This window comes from Lepisma saccharinum, chromosome 10 (genome assembly GCF_977018435.1).
Source record: "Lepisma saccharinum chromosome 10, izLepSacc3.1, whole genome shotgun sequence".
Taxonomy (NCBI): Eukaryota; Metazoa; Arthropoda; class Insecta; order Zygentoma; family Lepismatidae; genus Lepisma; species Lepisma saccharinum.
The window spans coordinates 852,518-868,623 of record NC_139238.1 but is presented as its reverse complement, the minus strand read 5'-3'; the positions used below and the strand labels follow the sequence as shown (position 1 = coordinate 868,623).

At 41.1% G+C, this 16,106-nt stretch overlaps 2 protein-coding genes across 2 annotated transcripts in view; one reads left to right on the top strand and one right to left on the bottom strand.

Moving 5' to 3' along the window:
* The window catches only part of LOC145993730 (protein O-mannosyl-transferase TMTC1-like), a 647,925-nt gene that overhangs the window by 194,433 nt on the left and 437,386 nt on the right, over positions 1-16,106 (bottom strand). The gene's annotated exons all lie outside the window — the stretch shown is intronic.
* On the top strand, positions 83-1,849 carry LOC145994183 (uncharacterized). Its single transcript, XM_083130279.1, has 2 exons — positions 83-134; positions 1,303-1,849. The coding sequence occupies exon 2, from the start codon at positions 1,303-1,305 to the stop codon at positions 1,768-1,770; it is 468 nt and encodes a 155-aa protein (XP_082986405.1). The 5' UTR covers positions 83-134; the 3' UTR covers positions 1,771-1,849.

Here is a 16,106-nt window from a genome sequence, read left to right as displayed (position 1 = left end):
AAAGAATATTCATTTTTCTTTCCAGCATATACAAAGTGGAGGAACAGTTTTCCGGAAGTAGAACCCCACCGACACGGCGGTACCCAGATATCATAGAAGAGACGGACACCTCAGAAATTGACGAAGAGTGAACGGTGAGAAAGCATATTGTTTTTGTTCTGTATTCCGGAGTAGGGTATAATTTCCGAAACTGAGGGTAAAATGAAAAGATCGATATTTAAAAATAGTAATAAACGTGTACATATATATTTAAAATGAGCTATGAATACAAAGTTAGAAGCGATAGAATATAAAAAACAGAAAACTCACCGGAGATTCGGTACTTATACCTGTTGAGCTTCTTCTTCTTCTTCTCCGGAAAGTATCTCCACTATCTCCGGTTGGGGGTTATTTCCACCCGAAGATAGTGAAGCAGTAGAGTTACCAGCATTCGGTATCAGGGGGGAGGACAGGCGTGCGAAAAATAGAGCAGAACTCGGAGGGGGAATTTGTGGAAGAGCTGCAGGTTCGAATAGCACGGGTTCTGTAGCAAGAGTGTGAGTAGTAGAGGTAGAAGGTTTGGAACGGTCGAAAGGTGACGGAGACGTAGGTATTAGAGGGGGTGGGGGGTTTACTGTTGTGGAAGATGAAGAAGTTTGTTTTCGTCTTAAACTCTTCCCTGATTCTAGATGCTGGTAACGTCTTACATGTCTTTTTCGGAGAGTATCGAACCTGTAAATAGATAGAAATATTTTGTGAGAAAATGCATATCAAAATATATAGAACGAATTAGTAATGATTAAAATGTTTAAATTTAGAAGAACGTTTGTAAGTATAGGACAGTATGTTTCTATGTGTGAATCGGGAATTATCAGATACTTTAATCGAAAAATTGTAAATATGAGTGTATAAGAAATTATAATTTGAGAATTCCAGAAAAAATGTATTCCAATATAATAGACGTGTCAAAATATTGTATTATAAAATATGGTATTTACCCTTTTTGGTGGGTACGGCACTCGTCCAGAATCTCGTTCTGCATATCATGAGTACCGAATCTCCGGTCCAGCTCCTCTTCCATCTGGTCCAACTGTCCCCTCATGGCGTCTATTTTTTGCTTGAAGAATTTTCTGTTTTGCTGATTTATCCTGTGATATTTCGCCAATATATTCCTTATTTTTCTGAGAAACGTCTCTTCCGTACCCGTCATCACACCGAATATCTGCATTAATATGAACTGTGTCTGCATCATGTTGCCCATGGTGAAAAACTTTTGCTGAAAACAAAAAAACATATGTCTTACTTTTTGTTTTTTATTTCCAGATGGCATCCCTACCGTTCGAATTTGACCTCCTACACGCGAATGTGAAAAATGAAGCTGAAAGTGGAGGTGAGAGAAGGAATCTATGGAGCAAGACCCATGCGAAGCAGGCTGAGAAGCAGATTGCGTGCTTTGTAGATTTTTGCGAGGAGAATGGTTTAGCTGGAGAGTTGTTGGAAAATCTGGAAGAGGTGTGCAAGGATATGGAGGTTAGGCTCGACAACCTCGTCAAGCTGTTCACGTACATATGCGACAAGAAACAAACAAGTCCGGTGTTCGAGGGGTTTATTGAAAATATAAGAAAAGCTACCTATGTACCATCCCACTTCAGCATGAAAGTGTGTTTTGAACTGATGGAAGTTTTCAAAGGTGTGCGGAAGCAGAGAGGTATAGATAAAATGGGGGGTACAGAAGGTGAAATGGAGAAGAGGATGCTAGAGATTTTGAAAAAACGCAAATTGGATAACTAAAAACTAACAATGCTAACACACTAATCATCTTATTCAATTTTCGTTATTTCTATATATGTAATGTATATAACTTGACATGTGTGCAGAGTAACACTGTTTTTCTGATCCATATATGTATTTTGAATAAATGGAAATAATAAACATATATTGAATATATATAAAAAATGATTATGTTAATTATTTACTTGGAATACTTACAAAGTTCTCTCTCTCCATATTCTTGATGGCTTCTATAAGATGTCAGAACAAACACTGTCAGTGTATTCGACAAGTTTCATTTTCCATTCGCAATATCAAAAGGAAATGGGTTGATGTTGATATCTCTGTAAGGAAATGGGTGGATGTTGATATCTCTGTACGGAAGTGGGTGGATAGCGGTATCATATTCTGCTAACGAGAATGACAAACCATTCGCAGTATGTCACAGAACCCGCTAACACACATAACTCATGGTTAAAGTGTAAAACCGTATACCTTTGTAACCGTAAGTTAATGACCGCTAATAACAGTATATATATATATATATATATTTGTAACCGTAAGTTAATGACCGCTAATAACATATCACACACACACACACACACATATGTCAGAGTATATATATATATATATATATACCAGGTGTATAAGCTTAAATCTGCTGTTTGCTCATAGATGGCGTTAGTGAGTGTATGAAGCTACCATGGGCACGCCATACCTGGTGTTTGTATGAGTTGGACATCTGCCAACACAAATCAGTGCACATCGCCACCATGTGCAGACAACAACAGACAGTGTTCCTGTGGTAAGCATGTCTAGTTTTGTGCCAGAAAAAGAGCATATGCGGGAAGCTCTGCTTTTCTGCTTCCATTTGAAGAAATTGGCTGCCGAATCGCATCAAATGCTTGTGGAGGCCTATGGTGACAGTGCTGTATCGGAAACAACGTGCAGGGATTGGTTTCGTGGGTTCAAAGACGGCAATTTTGACCTGAGGGACAAGAAGTGTGAAAATCGGCCCAGGAAGTTTGAGGACCATCAATTGCATGCTCTTTTGGACGAGGACGATACCCAAACGCAAAAGATGCTTGCCGAGCAATTGGGTCTTACTCAAGCAGCCATTTCCATGCGTCTACGTGCCATGGGAAAGGTTCAAAAGATCGGAAAATGGGTGCTGCATGAATTGACCGATCGGCAGCTGGAGAGACTCCAAAACACATGCGAAATCTTGCTTGCCAGACATAAAAGAAAGTCTTTCCTGCATCGGATTGTGAGTGGCGATGAAAAGTGGATATATTTTGAGAATCCTAAACACAAGAAATCGTGGGTTGATCCCGGCCAACCATCAACATCTTCCTCGAGACCAAATCGCTTCAGCCGGAAGACGATGCTGTGTGTTTGGTGGGATCAACAGGGTATCGTCTACTTTGAGCTGTTGAAATCTGGTGAAACTGTCCCTGCCCACGGCTACCACCAACAACTGATGAAATTGCACCATGCTCTGTGTGACAAAAGGCCGGATTATCAACAAAGACATGGCAAGCTGATTTTCCTCCACGACAACGCCCCACAGCACACGTCAAGACTGGTCCAAAACTACTTGGAGACACGCAACTGGGAGGTGCTACCCCATCCCGCCTATTCACAAGACCTGGGCCCTTCCGACTACCATCTGTTTTCGTCGATGGGCCACGTCGTCGCTGAGCAGCACTTCGATTCATATGCAGATGTCCGAAAATGGCTTGATGAGTGGTTTGCCTCGAAAGAGAATTACTTTTTTTGGCGTGGTATCCAAAAATTGCCCGAGAGGTGGGCAAAATGTGTATCTCGCGAGGGCAAGTACTTTGAATAAATTTCTTGTTGCCTTCTATGAACAAACCATTTTTTTTTCTAACTACAAAACAGCAGATTTAAGCTTATACACCTGGTATATTACATATACATATACACCTTGACCTTGACCTTGAACTTGAACTTGACCTTGAACTTGACCTTGACCTTGACCTTGACCCTGACCTTGACCTTGACCTTGACCTTGAGATGACCTTGACCTTGACCTTGACCTTGACCTTGAGATGACCTTGACCTTGACCTTGACCCTGACCTTGACCTTGACCTTGACCTTGACGTTGACCTTGAAACTTCAAACCCGGATATCTCGGTAACCGGAAGTGCTAGACCGGAAATGACACCATATTCGGATTCTACGCCTCGAGATCTATCGATTGGACAACTTGACCTTGAAATGACCTTCAAACTTAAAATCGCTATATCTCGACTCCTAATTGACCTAGGAGGATGATTGATAGCTTGTTGGACTCGGAGTGAAGGCCTCTTTCCGGTGAACCAGGTTTCATTGTTCTAGGACCGGCCGTTTCCTACTTTCTTTATTTTCAATCGTAGACCCCCCCTTCCGACCACTCTAATGAAAGGTCTCGACGTGCAGATTACGAAATTGTCATCACTTCCGGTCTAGCTCAATTAGGAGCCGAGCTATTTCCTTATCTACGTCCTTCTTCCTTTGTCGATAGATAAACATTTCACACGTTCCTTCGTTAAGAATTTATCTACATCCTGTTTCCTCTGTTTACAGATAAACAAGAAAACCGTTACATAGTGATATCAACGAGGAAAACATGTGGTGAAGACTGTTAATCATTTCCGGGATAACCACATAGGGTCAGTAGAACCGTTAGGATCGGAGATAACTGTTGCGTCATGTTTGCGTATATAAAGAACGGCGTCCTCTCCACAAAACAGTCTTCGTGAAATAATCATTGTACGATCATGGACGTACAGTTATCCGCTGACGATCTGTTAGTGCTATATCGTGACGGATATTACACAACATCTGCACAATTACGGGAAGTGTTGGCGATTATTGCGCAGAAAATTATCGCGGGAGAAAGTATCTCTTTGGTCGAGGAGTATGACCACTTACTACGGACAGTGACAACATACGCACCCGATCTTTCAGGAGGAGGATGGACAGATATTCCCGAAGAGTCCCCAGGCCCCCCATCGACACCTGATCCTGTATCCCGAGTCACCAAGGAGACGCAGGCATCCGACACAGGAACTTCTGCAAACGCTGCATCCAGATCACACCCGGAGCCTTTGCCAGGACCGTCATGGAGACCGGACCCACCAGCAGGAGGAGGATGGACAGGTATTCCCGAAGAGTCCCCAGGCCCCCCATCGAGACCTGATTCTGTATCCCGAGTCACCAAGGAGACGCAGGCATCCGACACAGGAACTAACACTGCATCCAGATCACACCCGGAGCCTTTGCCAGGACCGTCATGGAGACCGGACCCCCCAGCAGAACAGCCATCAAATGGGAAAGGTAAGAAAAGAAAACGTGCTTCAGTGTCTCGTGAACAGATAGGGAATATAATATTACACAACATTCAAGAACGCGAATATCCTAAATTCCGTTCCAAGGGACGACGTGTTGAATTCAGTTTCTCACACCCGCCAGAAAATGTCGATCCTCACACTTGGATTCGCGAAGGTGTTGAAAATCTTCTCACCTACGTTAAAAAAGACAGCAAGGATGAAGACAAAATAGGTTTAACTTTGTCTAACATATCTGACCCAACTGTGAAAGATATTTACATCGGGTGGCATAGATGTGATCAGTTGCATAGTGATATGGTGTGGAACATTATGTACAAAATACTACAAAGTGCAAAAACCTTCACTGCTACAGATCGCTTAATTTTACGAGCAGACCATGTCAATATACCTGTTGGAGGTGGGGGTAATCGAACATATTGTTTACCTAATTATATGTTAAGCACTCAAAAAAGAAGTATCGTCGGTGTGCCGAATAGAAAAAAACCACTCTGTTTAGCTGAAGCTCTGGTCATAGGGAAAGCCCATGCTGATAAAGACCCGTCCTATACTCAATATAGAAGAAACAGAAATCTTCTTAAACCTGTTTTCGAACTGATGCGAAAAGCAGATGTAGATCTGACAGACAATACGTGTACTGGAAGTGGAATTCCGGAACTGAGAAAATTTCAGCAAGTTCTCCCTGAATATAAGATTATTGTATACAACAATCTTCGTGATGTTAAAGATGTTTTGTTTGAAGGACTGGTTGAAAACGCTTCCAAATTTATATACCTTCTCTATGATAATACCAGACAGCATTATGATGTAATAGTGAACCGTGTTGGAGCATTTGCGGCAAAACAAGAATGTCGCGGGTGTAACGAACTCATATTTCAAAAAGCTCATAACCATCTGTGTAAACAATTGTGTTGTATGTGCCGTTCAACTCCACCGTGTGTACCTGAACAGGGGGTTCGCAGAATATGCCAGACATGTCACAGAATTTTCAAAAATGAAAACTGCTTCACGAATCACGTTTCTACACCATTCCGAAACGGTACAGTCTGTAGTGAAATACAACAGTGTCCCCGATGTTTCAGAATTATTCTAACTCACAATACATATGAAAAAGTGCATAAATGTAACATGAAGTACTGTACTGTATGTAACTGTGTGAAGCCTATCAATCATTTCTGTCACATGGCTATACCGAAACCTAAATTGAATTCAAAATTTCTCTATATATTTTACGATTTTGAATGTTATACAGATATTCCTTACTCTGAGAAAGAAAAAACTTTTCTGCATGTTCCGAATCTTATCGTGGTGCAGACAGCCTGTCACGCATGTTACAAAAAAGAGGATTTAACAGTTCCGTGTTCTGTTTGTGGAACAAGAGAGTTTATATTCTGGGATGACCCTGTAGACACATTTCTGTCCTATTTGGAATTGCAGCATAAGTTTTCCGACATAATCATCTGTGCACATAATGCACGAGGTTACGATTGTACATTTTTATTACGGAGAATGTTGGAGAGAGAAATGAAACCTCGTGTCATCTTAGATGGTACCAAAATCATCAGCATGACATATCAAAATCTTCATTTTGTGGACAGTCTCAACTACGTTCAGACAAATCTTGCAGGCTTTTCGAAACTTTTCGGTTTGCCTGTTCAGAAAGGATATTATCCGCATTTGTGGAACACCTACAAGAACAGAAATTACATTGGACCGATGCCTCCTCCTTCTGCATACGGTTATGAATACATGAAAACAGTTGAAGATCAACACCGTTTCATGTCTTGGTATGACGTCGAATGCATGCGAAACGTACCTTTCAACAACAGAAACCAGCTTCTCCAATACTGCATCAAGGATGTTACCCTATTGAGACAAGGATGTCTGAAGCTGAGACAGAATTTCCTAGACATATGCAAAATAGACATTTTCAAGGATTGCCTCACAATAGCATCTGCCTGTTCACTAATTTACAGACAGAAATTTATGCCTGCTAACACTATAGGAATAATTCCTAAAGGAGGTTACCATCATGCAGATCAGATGTCGAAGTTTGCATTGAAATGGCTAACCTACGTTGAAGAACAGAATGATGTAATACTTCTTCACGGCGGACGTACTCGTGAAAAATATGTCATAGGAGGACGTTACAGAGTGGACGGTTATCACGAGGAGACGAAAACAGTGTATGAGGCCCTGGGCTGTTACTGGCATGGTTGTCAACGTTGCATATCCGTTAACAGGGATATGTATCCGAAAGATGACGATGAAACCGATCAGGATAGTAACAGTCAGAAACACAGTGACATGTTGAACACTGCAGCCTTCAGATACGAGACAACATGTCGTAAACTTGCGGCTTTACGTTCTGAAGGATACCATGTCGTCACTATGTGGGAATGCGATTTCAACAAAATATTGAAAGCAGATCCTGAACTGAATAGATATCTATCGACACATCCTATTGTTTGCTGCATTCCTTTGAATCCACGAGACGCCTTATATGGAGGAAGAGTTGAAACAGTCAGGACTTATTACAAAATCAAGGAAAACGAGAAATTGCAGTACAACGATTTTACAAGTTTGTACCCTTATGTTAACAAATACTGTGCCTATCCTGTCGGACATCCTACAATATTTCTAGGAAATTCTATTCCTCCGGTAAATGAGGTTTTGAACATGGAGGGACTCATCAAATGTACTATTCTGCCACCGAAAACCCTTTTACATCCTGTTTTACCTACAAAAATGCACGGAAAACTGATGTTTGTATTGTGCAAGGAATGTGCTTTTAAATTAAAATGTGAAGGTACATGCCAGCATTCCGATGAACAACGCGCACTTTCGGGAACTTGGGTCATTGCCGAGGTACGTAAAGCATGCAGTTTAGGTTACGAAGTGTTGTCGATGTCGGAAGTGTGGAAATATGAAACATCCATGTACAACCCTGTCACACAAACTGGAGGACTTTTTTCTGGTTATGTCAACACCTTCTTGAAAATAAAACAGGAAGCGAGCGGTTGGCCTTCATGGTGTAAAAACGACGAGGATAAGAAGAAGTACATACAGGAATATTTCGATAGGGAGGGTATTCTATTGGAAGAAAACAGAATAGAAGTTAATCCTGGAAAACGTACTCTGGCTAAACTCTGCCTTAATTCCTTATGGGGCAAGTTCTGCCAACGGGACAATCTTTCCCAGACAGCCATCATCAAGGAATCGAAGGATTTCCTCGATAAAATGACTGACCCAAATATCGTAATCGGAGGAGTCGTATTCATCAATCAGGACACCGTTTTAGTAAACTGGAAATATGTTGAAGAAGCAGTCAGTCAGAACAGGAAAGTAAACGTTCCTATCGCTGCCTTCACAACATGTCATGCTCGTCTGAAACTTTATGAACTTCTAGAAAAATTGGGTGACAGGGTATGTTATTGTGATACCGATTCAGTAATTTACATAGATAGTCCTGAAATGGAATACCATCCCCAGACAGGTGACGCACTAGGAGAACTCACCGATGAATTGGCAGATTTCGGCACCGATGCTGTTTGTGAACAGTTTGTTTCAACGGGACCGAAAAGTTACAGCATGAAAATAACAAAACCGTTCTCCGAAGCACAGTATATCTGTAAAGTGAAAGGGATTACATTGAATACCTCCACATCAGAATTGATTAATTTCGATACCATGTGCGACATGATAAACAATGAGAAACCTGAAGTTATGGTCGAAAATATTTTCAGAATCAGAAGAACAAAACAGTTCCAAGTCATCAGTACAAATGAAAAAAAGCTGTTTCAGCCAGTATTGTTGAAACGACAATTCGACCATGAACATTTATCGTTTCCTTTCGGATACTGTGCAGACTAAAATATGTCTGTAACGGTCCAGAGTTCGAACCCTTCGGGGCTGATATAAAACGTGTTCGCAGACTGCCAGACCTTCATTTTTCTTCAGAATCTGTAAGACGTTTCTTCAGCATGATTCCTAAACTTTCTCATCCTTTCACCATGATGGTTTGCGGAGCATCAGGAAGCGGAAAAACTACTTTTGTGACAAACATGGTCGATTCCATCGTTCATCTTGTAGAAGGATCCGTCAAGAAAATCATATGGTGTTACGATCAGGAGAACAGTATTCCACAAAGTCTTCGAGATGTGCAATATCATAAAGGTATCGTCGATTGGCAGTCGTGGAACGGAAAAACTCCTACACTCATAATCCTGGATGATCTTATGATGGTTGCACAAGGGGAAAAAGTCGCCGACCTTTTCACAAAAGGCAGCCATCACAAAAACATTTCCGTGGTGTTCATAACACAGAATCTTTTCCACCAAGGAAAAAATTGCAGGGACATTTCGTTGAACGTGAAGCACTTTGTTATTTTTAAAAATCCTCGAGATATGAACCAATTCACTGTTTTTGCAAGACAACTTCATCCTCATCGCATGAAGGAACTCGAAAAAGTATATATAGATGCTACCACGCAACCTTACAGTTATTTGTATATTGATCTCTCACAGTCAACACCGGATCCTTTACGTTATCAAACAGACGTTTTCAACCAGAATTACTCAACTGTATATCTTCCTCAGGAATGTTTAAAACATCGAGATGAGGAAAACGAGGAAGACACGTACCAACTCACGTTCTAACAGGAATAGACATTCCACTTCTTTCAAGAAACATTCACCTTTCTTGCACGTGTTGAAAAATTCGCCGCCCAAAATCCGTAAATCATTATTGAAAAGTGCTCCGAAAAAAACGATACGTTTCATCAGCGAATGCTGCCTGAACGTTTTAAAAGGAAACGTGAAAATTAAAGCGTCCGCAAAACGTCGTCTGACACCTTACAAGTCGGTCATACGCAATCTAGTGAAACCGAAAGTGAACATCGAGAAACGCAGAAAGCTTCTTGTTCAGAAAGGAGGATTTCTACCTTTACTTCTAGGCTCCTTGTTATCGGGTCTTCTCGGTACTCTCATTCCTCATTGAGAAATGACATCTTCTTACAAAAAAATGATCGTACTTTCACCGGAACAGTTAGCACGTATTCGTGGTTCCGAATTGTCTGTGACTCAAAAATTATCCGTTCTAGATAAGAAGATGAATGATATTCTAAAAATGAAAAATATATCAGACGATCAAAAATGGCGTCTTTACAGAAAAGAACTGGACGAGTATTTATGGTTGAGTCGAAAATCCAAAGAACCATTACAGATTCCTATTGTGCAAGATAACGACGGTTCTTCTACTATTTCACCAGAATCGACGTATTTTCCTCAGAATCTGGCAGAGACATTACCCCGTAATACACGTCATCAGTTACAGAATATCATCGATGAGTACCAATCCACGGCACAACATTTGATAGACGAACGTCAGGAAAAAACACTTCCGGATCCGAAAACATTGAACTTCTCATCGTCGCCAACGGAAAGCCCTGGACCGTCTCATCGACAGAAGAAGAAGAAGAAGAAAGTGACCGTCCGTGTTTCCAGGAAAACTACACCTTTTCTGAGAACACCTGACGCTTACAAACTGGTTCCTCTGAGAAAAAGCCGTAGACAGAGAGATCGGTCATGGGAGTCTCTAAGTTGAAACATAATAAAATTCTCACCAAAATATATTACGATCCCCGACACCATGCTTCATTCTCATCTGTAGATCGTCTGTGGAAAGCGGTACGGGATAAAAATATATCCCGCGATACGGTGAAAAAATGGTTGATGCATCAGGAAACCTACACTCTCCACAAACCTGCGAGAAAAAGGTTTCCTCGAAATCATTACAACGTATGGAACATAGACATGCTTTGGGAAGCCGATCTCAACGACATGACATCGATACAAAAACATAACGACGGATACAAATATCTTCTGACAGTGATCGACGTATTTTCAAAATATGCCTTTGCATTACCGCTAAAAAATAAAACAAGCAATTCGGTAACCGAAGCTTTCAAAACAATTTTCGAAGAAAACAGACGGAAACCTGTTACACTACAGACCGACCAAGGAACGGAATTTACAAATTCTACATTCCAGAAATTTTTAAAAAATGAACATGTACAGTTCTCGACAGCAACAAATTATCCTGTGAAAGCAAGTGTAGTGGAACGTTTCAACAGAACATTAAAAGAACGGATGTGGAAATATTTCACCTCAAAACAGACAAGACGTTATGTAGATATTTTACCGCAACTTCTCGAAGGTTACAATACAGCAATCCACAGTTCCATAGGAATGGCCCCTCGAGATGTCAACGAAACAAACGTTTACATTGTGTGGAAACGTCTTAACAAACCTGACAAACATGTTTCACAACCGTCTTCAGATCTTAATGTAGGTGATATTGTACGAATTTCTGTCGTCAAAGGACATTTTGAGAAAGGATACGAACAAACGTGGTCACGAGAACTTTTCAAAATCCATTCCCTTGTTCAGCGAACACCTGTACCTGTATACATATTAGACGACTTAAATGAAGAACCAGTAAAAGGTACATTTTACAAACATGAACTGCAGAAAGTTTATTCGGATCCTGACGAAGAGTATAAAATTGATAAAATTTTGAACAGCCGGGGAAAAGGAAAAAAATTGGAATACCTGGTTCGTTGGCTCGGATATCCGCCTAGTTTCGATTCATGGATCAAGGCATCTTCCGTAAAACAGTTGTCGGGAAAATAATTTCCAAAACATATTTATATCAAAATATGACGTTACTGCGATCCAGTGAGTCCTATGTGTTCGGCGAGAATGGACGATAATTTCTACGTTTACCTCCTATCATCTGCATCGGAGAAATATTTTCCAGACAACACACTCACCCATTTCACCGTAAAACTTGCTAAACGGATCGATCTGTCTCCAGAATTGTGGGAAGTCGGATTGGCAGAACTACATTATTCAACTCTATACGACAATGTTTTGGAAACTGATTCTGGAATGTTAACTCTTCCTGTTCGGACATATGCAAGTGCTGAGGACCTAGTCTCTACCATCATCGAATCTCTCCCAGACGACCTGGAAATAAGGAGATCCGTTCTCGAGAAATTCTGGCATTTTTTGACGGAACCGCAATGGGGAACATTTGGATCTACTACCTGTACGGATAACACTCTCTATATTAACGAACAACCATTTTATTTTCCTGCAACAACATATACGATAGAGGATCTGATTTATTTCCTGAAAACAGACCCTGCTAATGTAGCTGTTCCTACTCATCTCAGGTTTTTCTTCAAACAGGCCGTGTACAAACATCTATCCGTGATAGGGGTTCCGAAGCCTGAACCTGACGATGCTCCAACAAATACCGTTACACCCATAGACGAAACTGATGACTATGCTAAATTTCGATATGACATATTGAAATCTATTTATTCTACGCACGCAATGTCCAATAGTGTTGTGGATAAAAACCCATACATATTTATCTACTCTGATCTGGTGAAACAGCAATTGGTCGGGGGAGAAATGGTACGTCTCTTGCGTCTTACCCGAAAACAGTGTTCGGACACAAATACGTCTTGCACAGTACCCGTAGCCCATCAAACATTCGACCCGATTCATTACGTTCCTCTGGATAAAGCCTCTTTCGAAACAATAGAAATTGCTTTGTACGATAGAAAAGGAAATTTCTTACCTTTGAGAACTGGGTCCGTACCCACAATCGCTGTTTTACATTTTCGTAGAAAAGCAAAGTCCTTTTAAAAAACAGTAGACAGCTATTTCTCTCAGTCTTTGTCGAAAAGCGAATGAATCACCATGAATTCGCAGACCGAATATTATAGTAACCAAATCCGTGGAGGAATTGGGCCCATCTACCGTTCAACTAGAAATCAGAAAGGGAGAGGATTGGGGTCACTTTTCGCAGGACTGTTTAGAATGGTGAAACCTCTACTCTGGAGCGGTGCAAAGACGATCGGAAGAGAAGCTTTAAAAACAGGAGCTAACATTATCACCGACATTGCAACAACCCAACAAACTCCGAAAACTATTGTTCGTCAACGGGTACGTGAAGCAGGTCAAAATCTTCAAAGTAAAGCACAACGGAAAATCGACTCTCTGGTAGGTTCAGGTATAAGAACCAAACCTGCAACAAGAATTGCTCAGTTGATGTTAAAACGTTCAGCCACCCGTATTAGAACATCTACGATCCGTAAAAAACGAGCATCCAAAAAACGAAGAAAAACATCTGCAAAATCTAGGAGAACACGTAAAAGAAAAATCAAACAGAAGGTCTCAGGGAAAGATATTTTTGGATAATGATGGAGGATAACATGTGCATGATCTCGCAGTTCGACCTCTTCCGGAAAAAACCTATTCAGCAAAATGTGGAAAAAACGTACACAGCCACCTACAAACCTATCGCTTCCATCGATAATCAGAATATAATTCAGTTTGTCATACCGGCGGCAGGAACTGATTTTCTCGATCTTTCATCTGCCTATCTTCGTCTGCAAACGCAAATGGTTAAACAGGATGGAAGTCCCATGAGTGCTTCCGAAACAGAAAATGCCCTCACAAAAAACTGCGGGGTCGTGAATTATCTTCTCCATTCACTCTTTTCCCAATGTACAGTGACTCTCAACGGCATTGCTGTAACAACCGCCGATAACAATTACGCATATAAAGCAATCTTCGAAGCAGCTATCAATTACGGAAGCGATGCCGCAAACACGCATCTCACGAATGCCCTGTGGTATTTGGACACACCTGAACATCAAGATCAAATCACTGCCGACAACACAGGTTTCACCACAAGAAAAAAATTTTTCCAGTATGTTCCGACGACCGGAAATCCTACGGAAGTGACAGCCGTGGTCGACCTTATGGGAAAACTTCACATAGATTTCTTCCATCAGTCTAAATACCTGCTCAACGGTGTTGAAGTACGCATAGATCTAGCTAGATCACGTGACGCTTTTTACATCTGGGGAGACCAGACATCACCTACAGTAAGAATAAAAATTTTAAAGGCTGTTCTCGAAATAAATCACATCATTCCTACTCCTACCACCAGTTTGGCCATAGACAGAGCACTCACTTACGCTCCTGCTCATTATCCGTTCACCAGAAGCGTCATCAAAGCTTATTCTTACGTCGCCGGAACGCAGCAGATTTCGATCGATAATGCTTTTCAAGGTCCTTTTCCGAATGTTGTTCTTTTTGCTATGGTATCCACCGCCAGCTTTCTCGGAGACAGTAAGAAAAATCCGTTCGACTTTAGAAGTTTTAACCTATCTTCTTTCCATCTTGTGAAAAATGGAGAACTCGTACCTTCCGAACCTTTACAAATCACCACAGGAGGAAACAGCGGATTGATAACACGTGCCTATCAAACTCTATTTTCCGGTACAGGCATTCACCACGCCAATTACGGACACCAGATCACACGGAAAATGTTCGAGAATGGATTCTTTTTCCTGATTTACGACATAACACCAGACTCTTCAGGAAACGACACGCACACCAGTCTCCAGGAACAAGGCATCATCGGAGCCGAGATGCAGTTTTCTCCTCAGCTGTCGGAAAATATAACATGCCTTTTGTATGCTGAATTTGAATCTGCAGTAGATATACCTAAAGATTGAAGTGTCATCCTCCATCAGTGAGACCGAATTTTCCATAAATATGTGTGCCTGTGTTTCTGACTCACAGTGTTACCGAAATAGCTCTTATGTAAACATTATATTGCTTGTGATGGAAAAACCCACCAAAGTGATAACCCGTACTATTAAGCATAGTAGTGTTTCTTCGAAAGTGACAACTTCAAAACCTGTGAACATACAATTGTTTCCCGAACTATTTGACAACAGCCCAGGAAGCATAGAAATGACCAAAGACAGACACATTATTATACATTATTGAAAACATAAGCAGCATGAACACGTCGCAGATCAGACAGATTCTATCTCGAAACTGTTCCACCAGAAACATTTTTTACGGTGTTTACCCGAGAGATCTTTTACCTCGGACGTTTCCTAAGCCGGCCTTGGTCATTGCAAACACTGACAAGTCCGACTCCCGGGGTACACACTGGGTGGCCTTCTATTTCGACAAAAACAATGTGGCCGAGTATTTCGATTCATACGGATTTCATCCTTTCTATCAAGAATTCGTAACTTTCCTGAATAGCCATTCCTCGGTCTGGACTTACAACAACATTCCCTTACAGGGGGTATTGGCCACAACATGCGGTCATTACTGTTGCGTGTATGCTTATTACAAAGCACGTCACGTTACAACCAAGGATTTCATCCACATATTTCCACCAGGTATCAGTAAAGATGGATATATCCTACACCGTTTTCGTCAGATCTTCAAATGTTTACCACATTCCAAGTGTTCCAGAGGGGAACAAACGTGTTGTTCTATCCACACGATCCAGGCTCGCGTCATGAAGAAATCTAATTAAAATATGTGCTGCCGTATATTTCTCTCAGTGCCATCGAGACAGTTCTAGTGAACACACCATGGAACCTACTGCGGCTTCTATAATGGAGAAACACGACAAACTTGTGACACGTATGACCCATAAGGATGATGTTTCCAAACGTAAACCTCGCAAACGTGTGCAACCTATTAAATTAGAAACCGTTACTATCAAGAACGAGACGGCTGACGAGGGAATGGATGTGACTACGGACTGTGATTTCATAAAGAGACGTAGGGAAATTGGTTTTTCCACAGACAAAATCGAGTGTCCTAAACTACATGACGTAGATGCATGTTTAGATCTCTATCTTGCAAACACATATTTTCTGAACAAGGAAAAAAACAAGTACGTAGCCATAGGATTCGAAAAGGAATCCCCTTTCAATTTGGTGTGGGAGTTTTCGCAACAGGGGAGATCACCCGTACGCATCGATTCTAAACAGATTAGAGAACTGTGTGCTTTAAAATCTGACTTACTGAATTACGTCGACACTGGTCGACGATTCAATTATTTGGTTACTGGAAATATCACCGTTAGTGGTGTAAATTTTTTCGGGA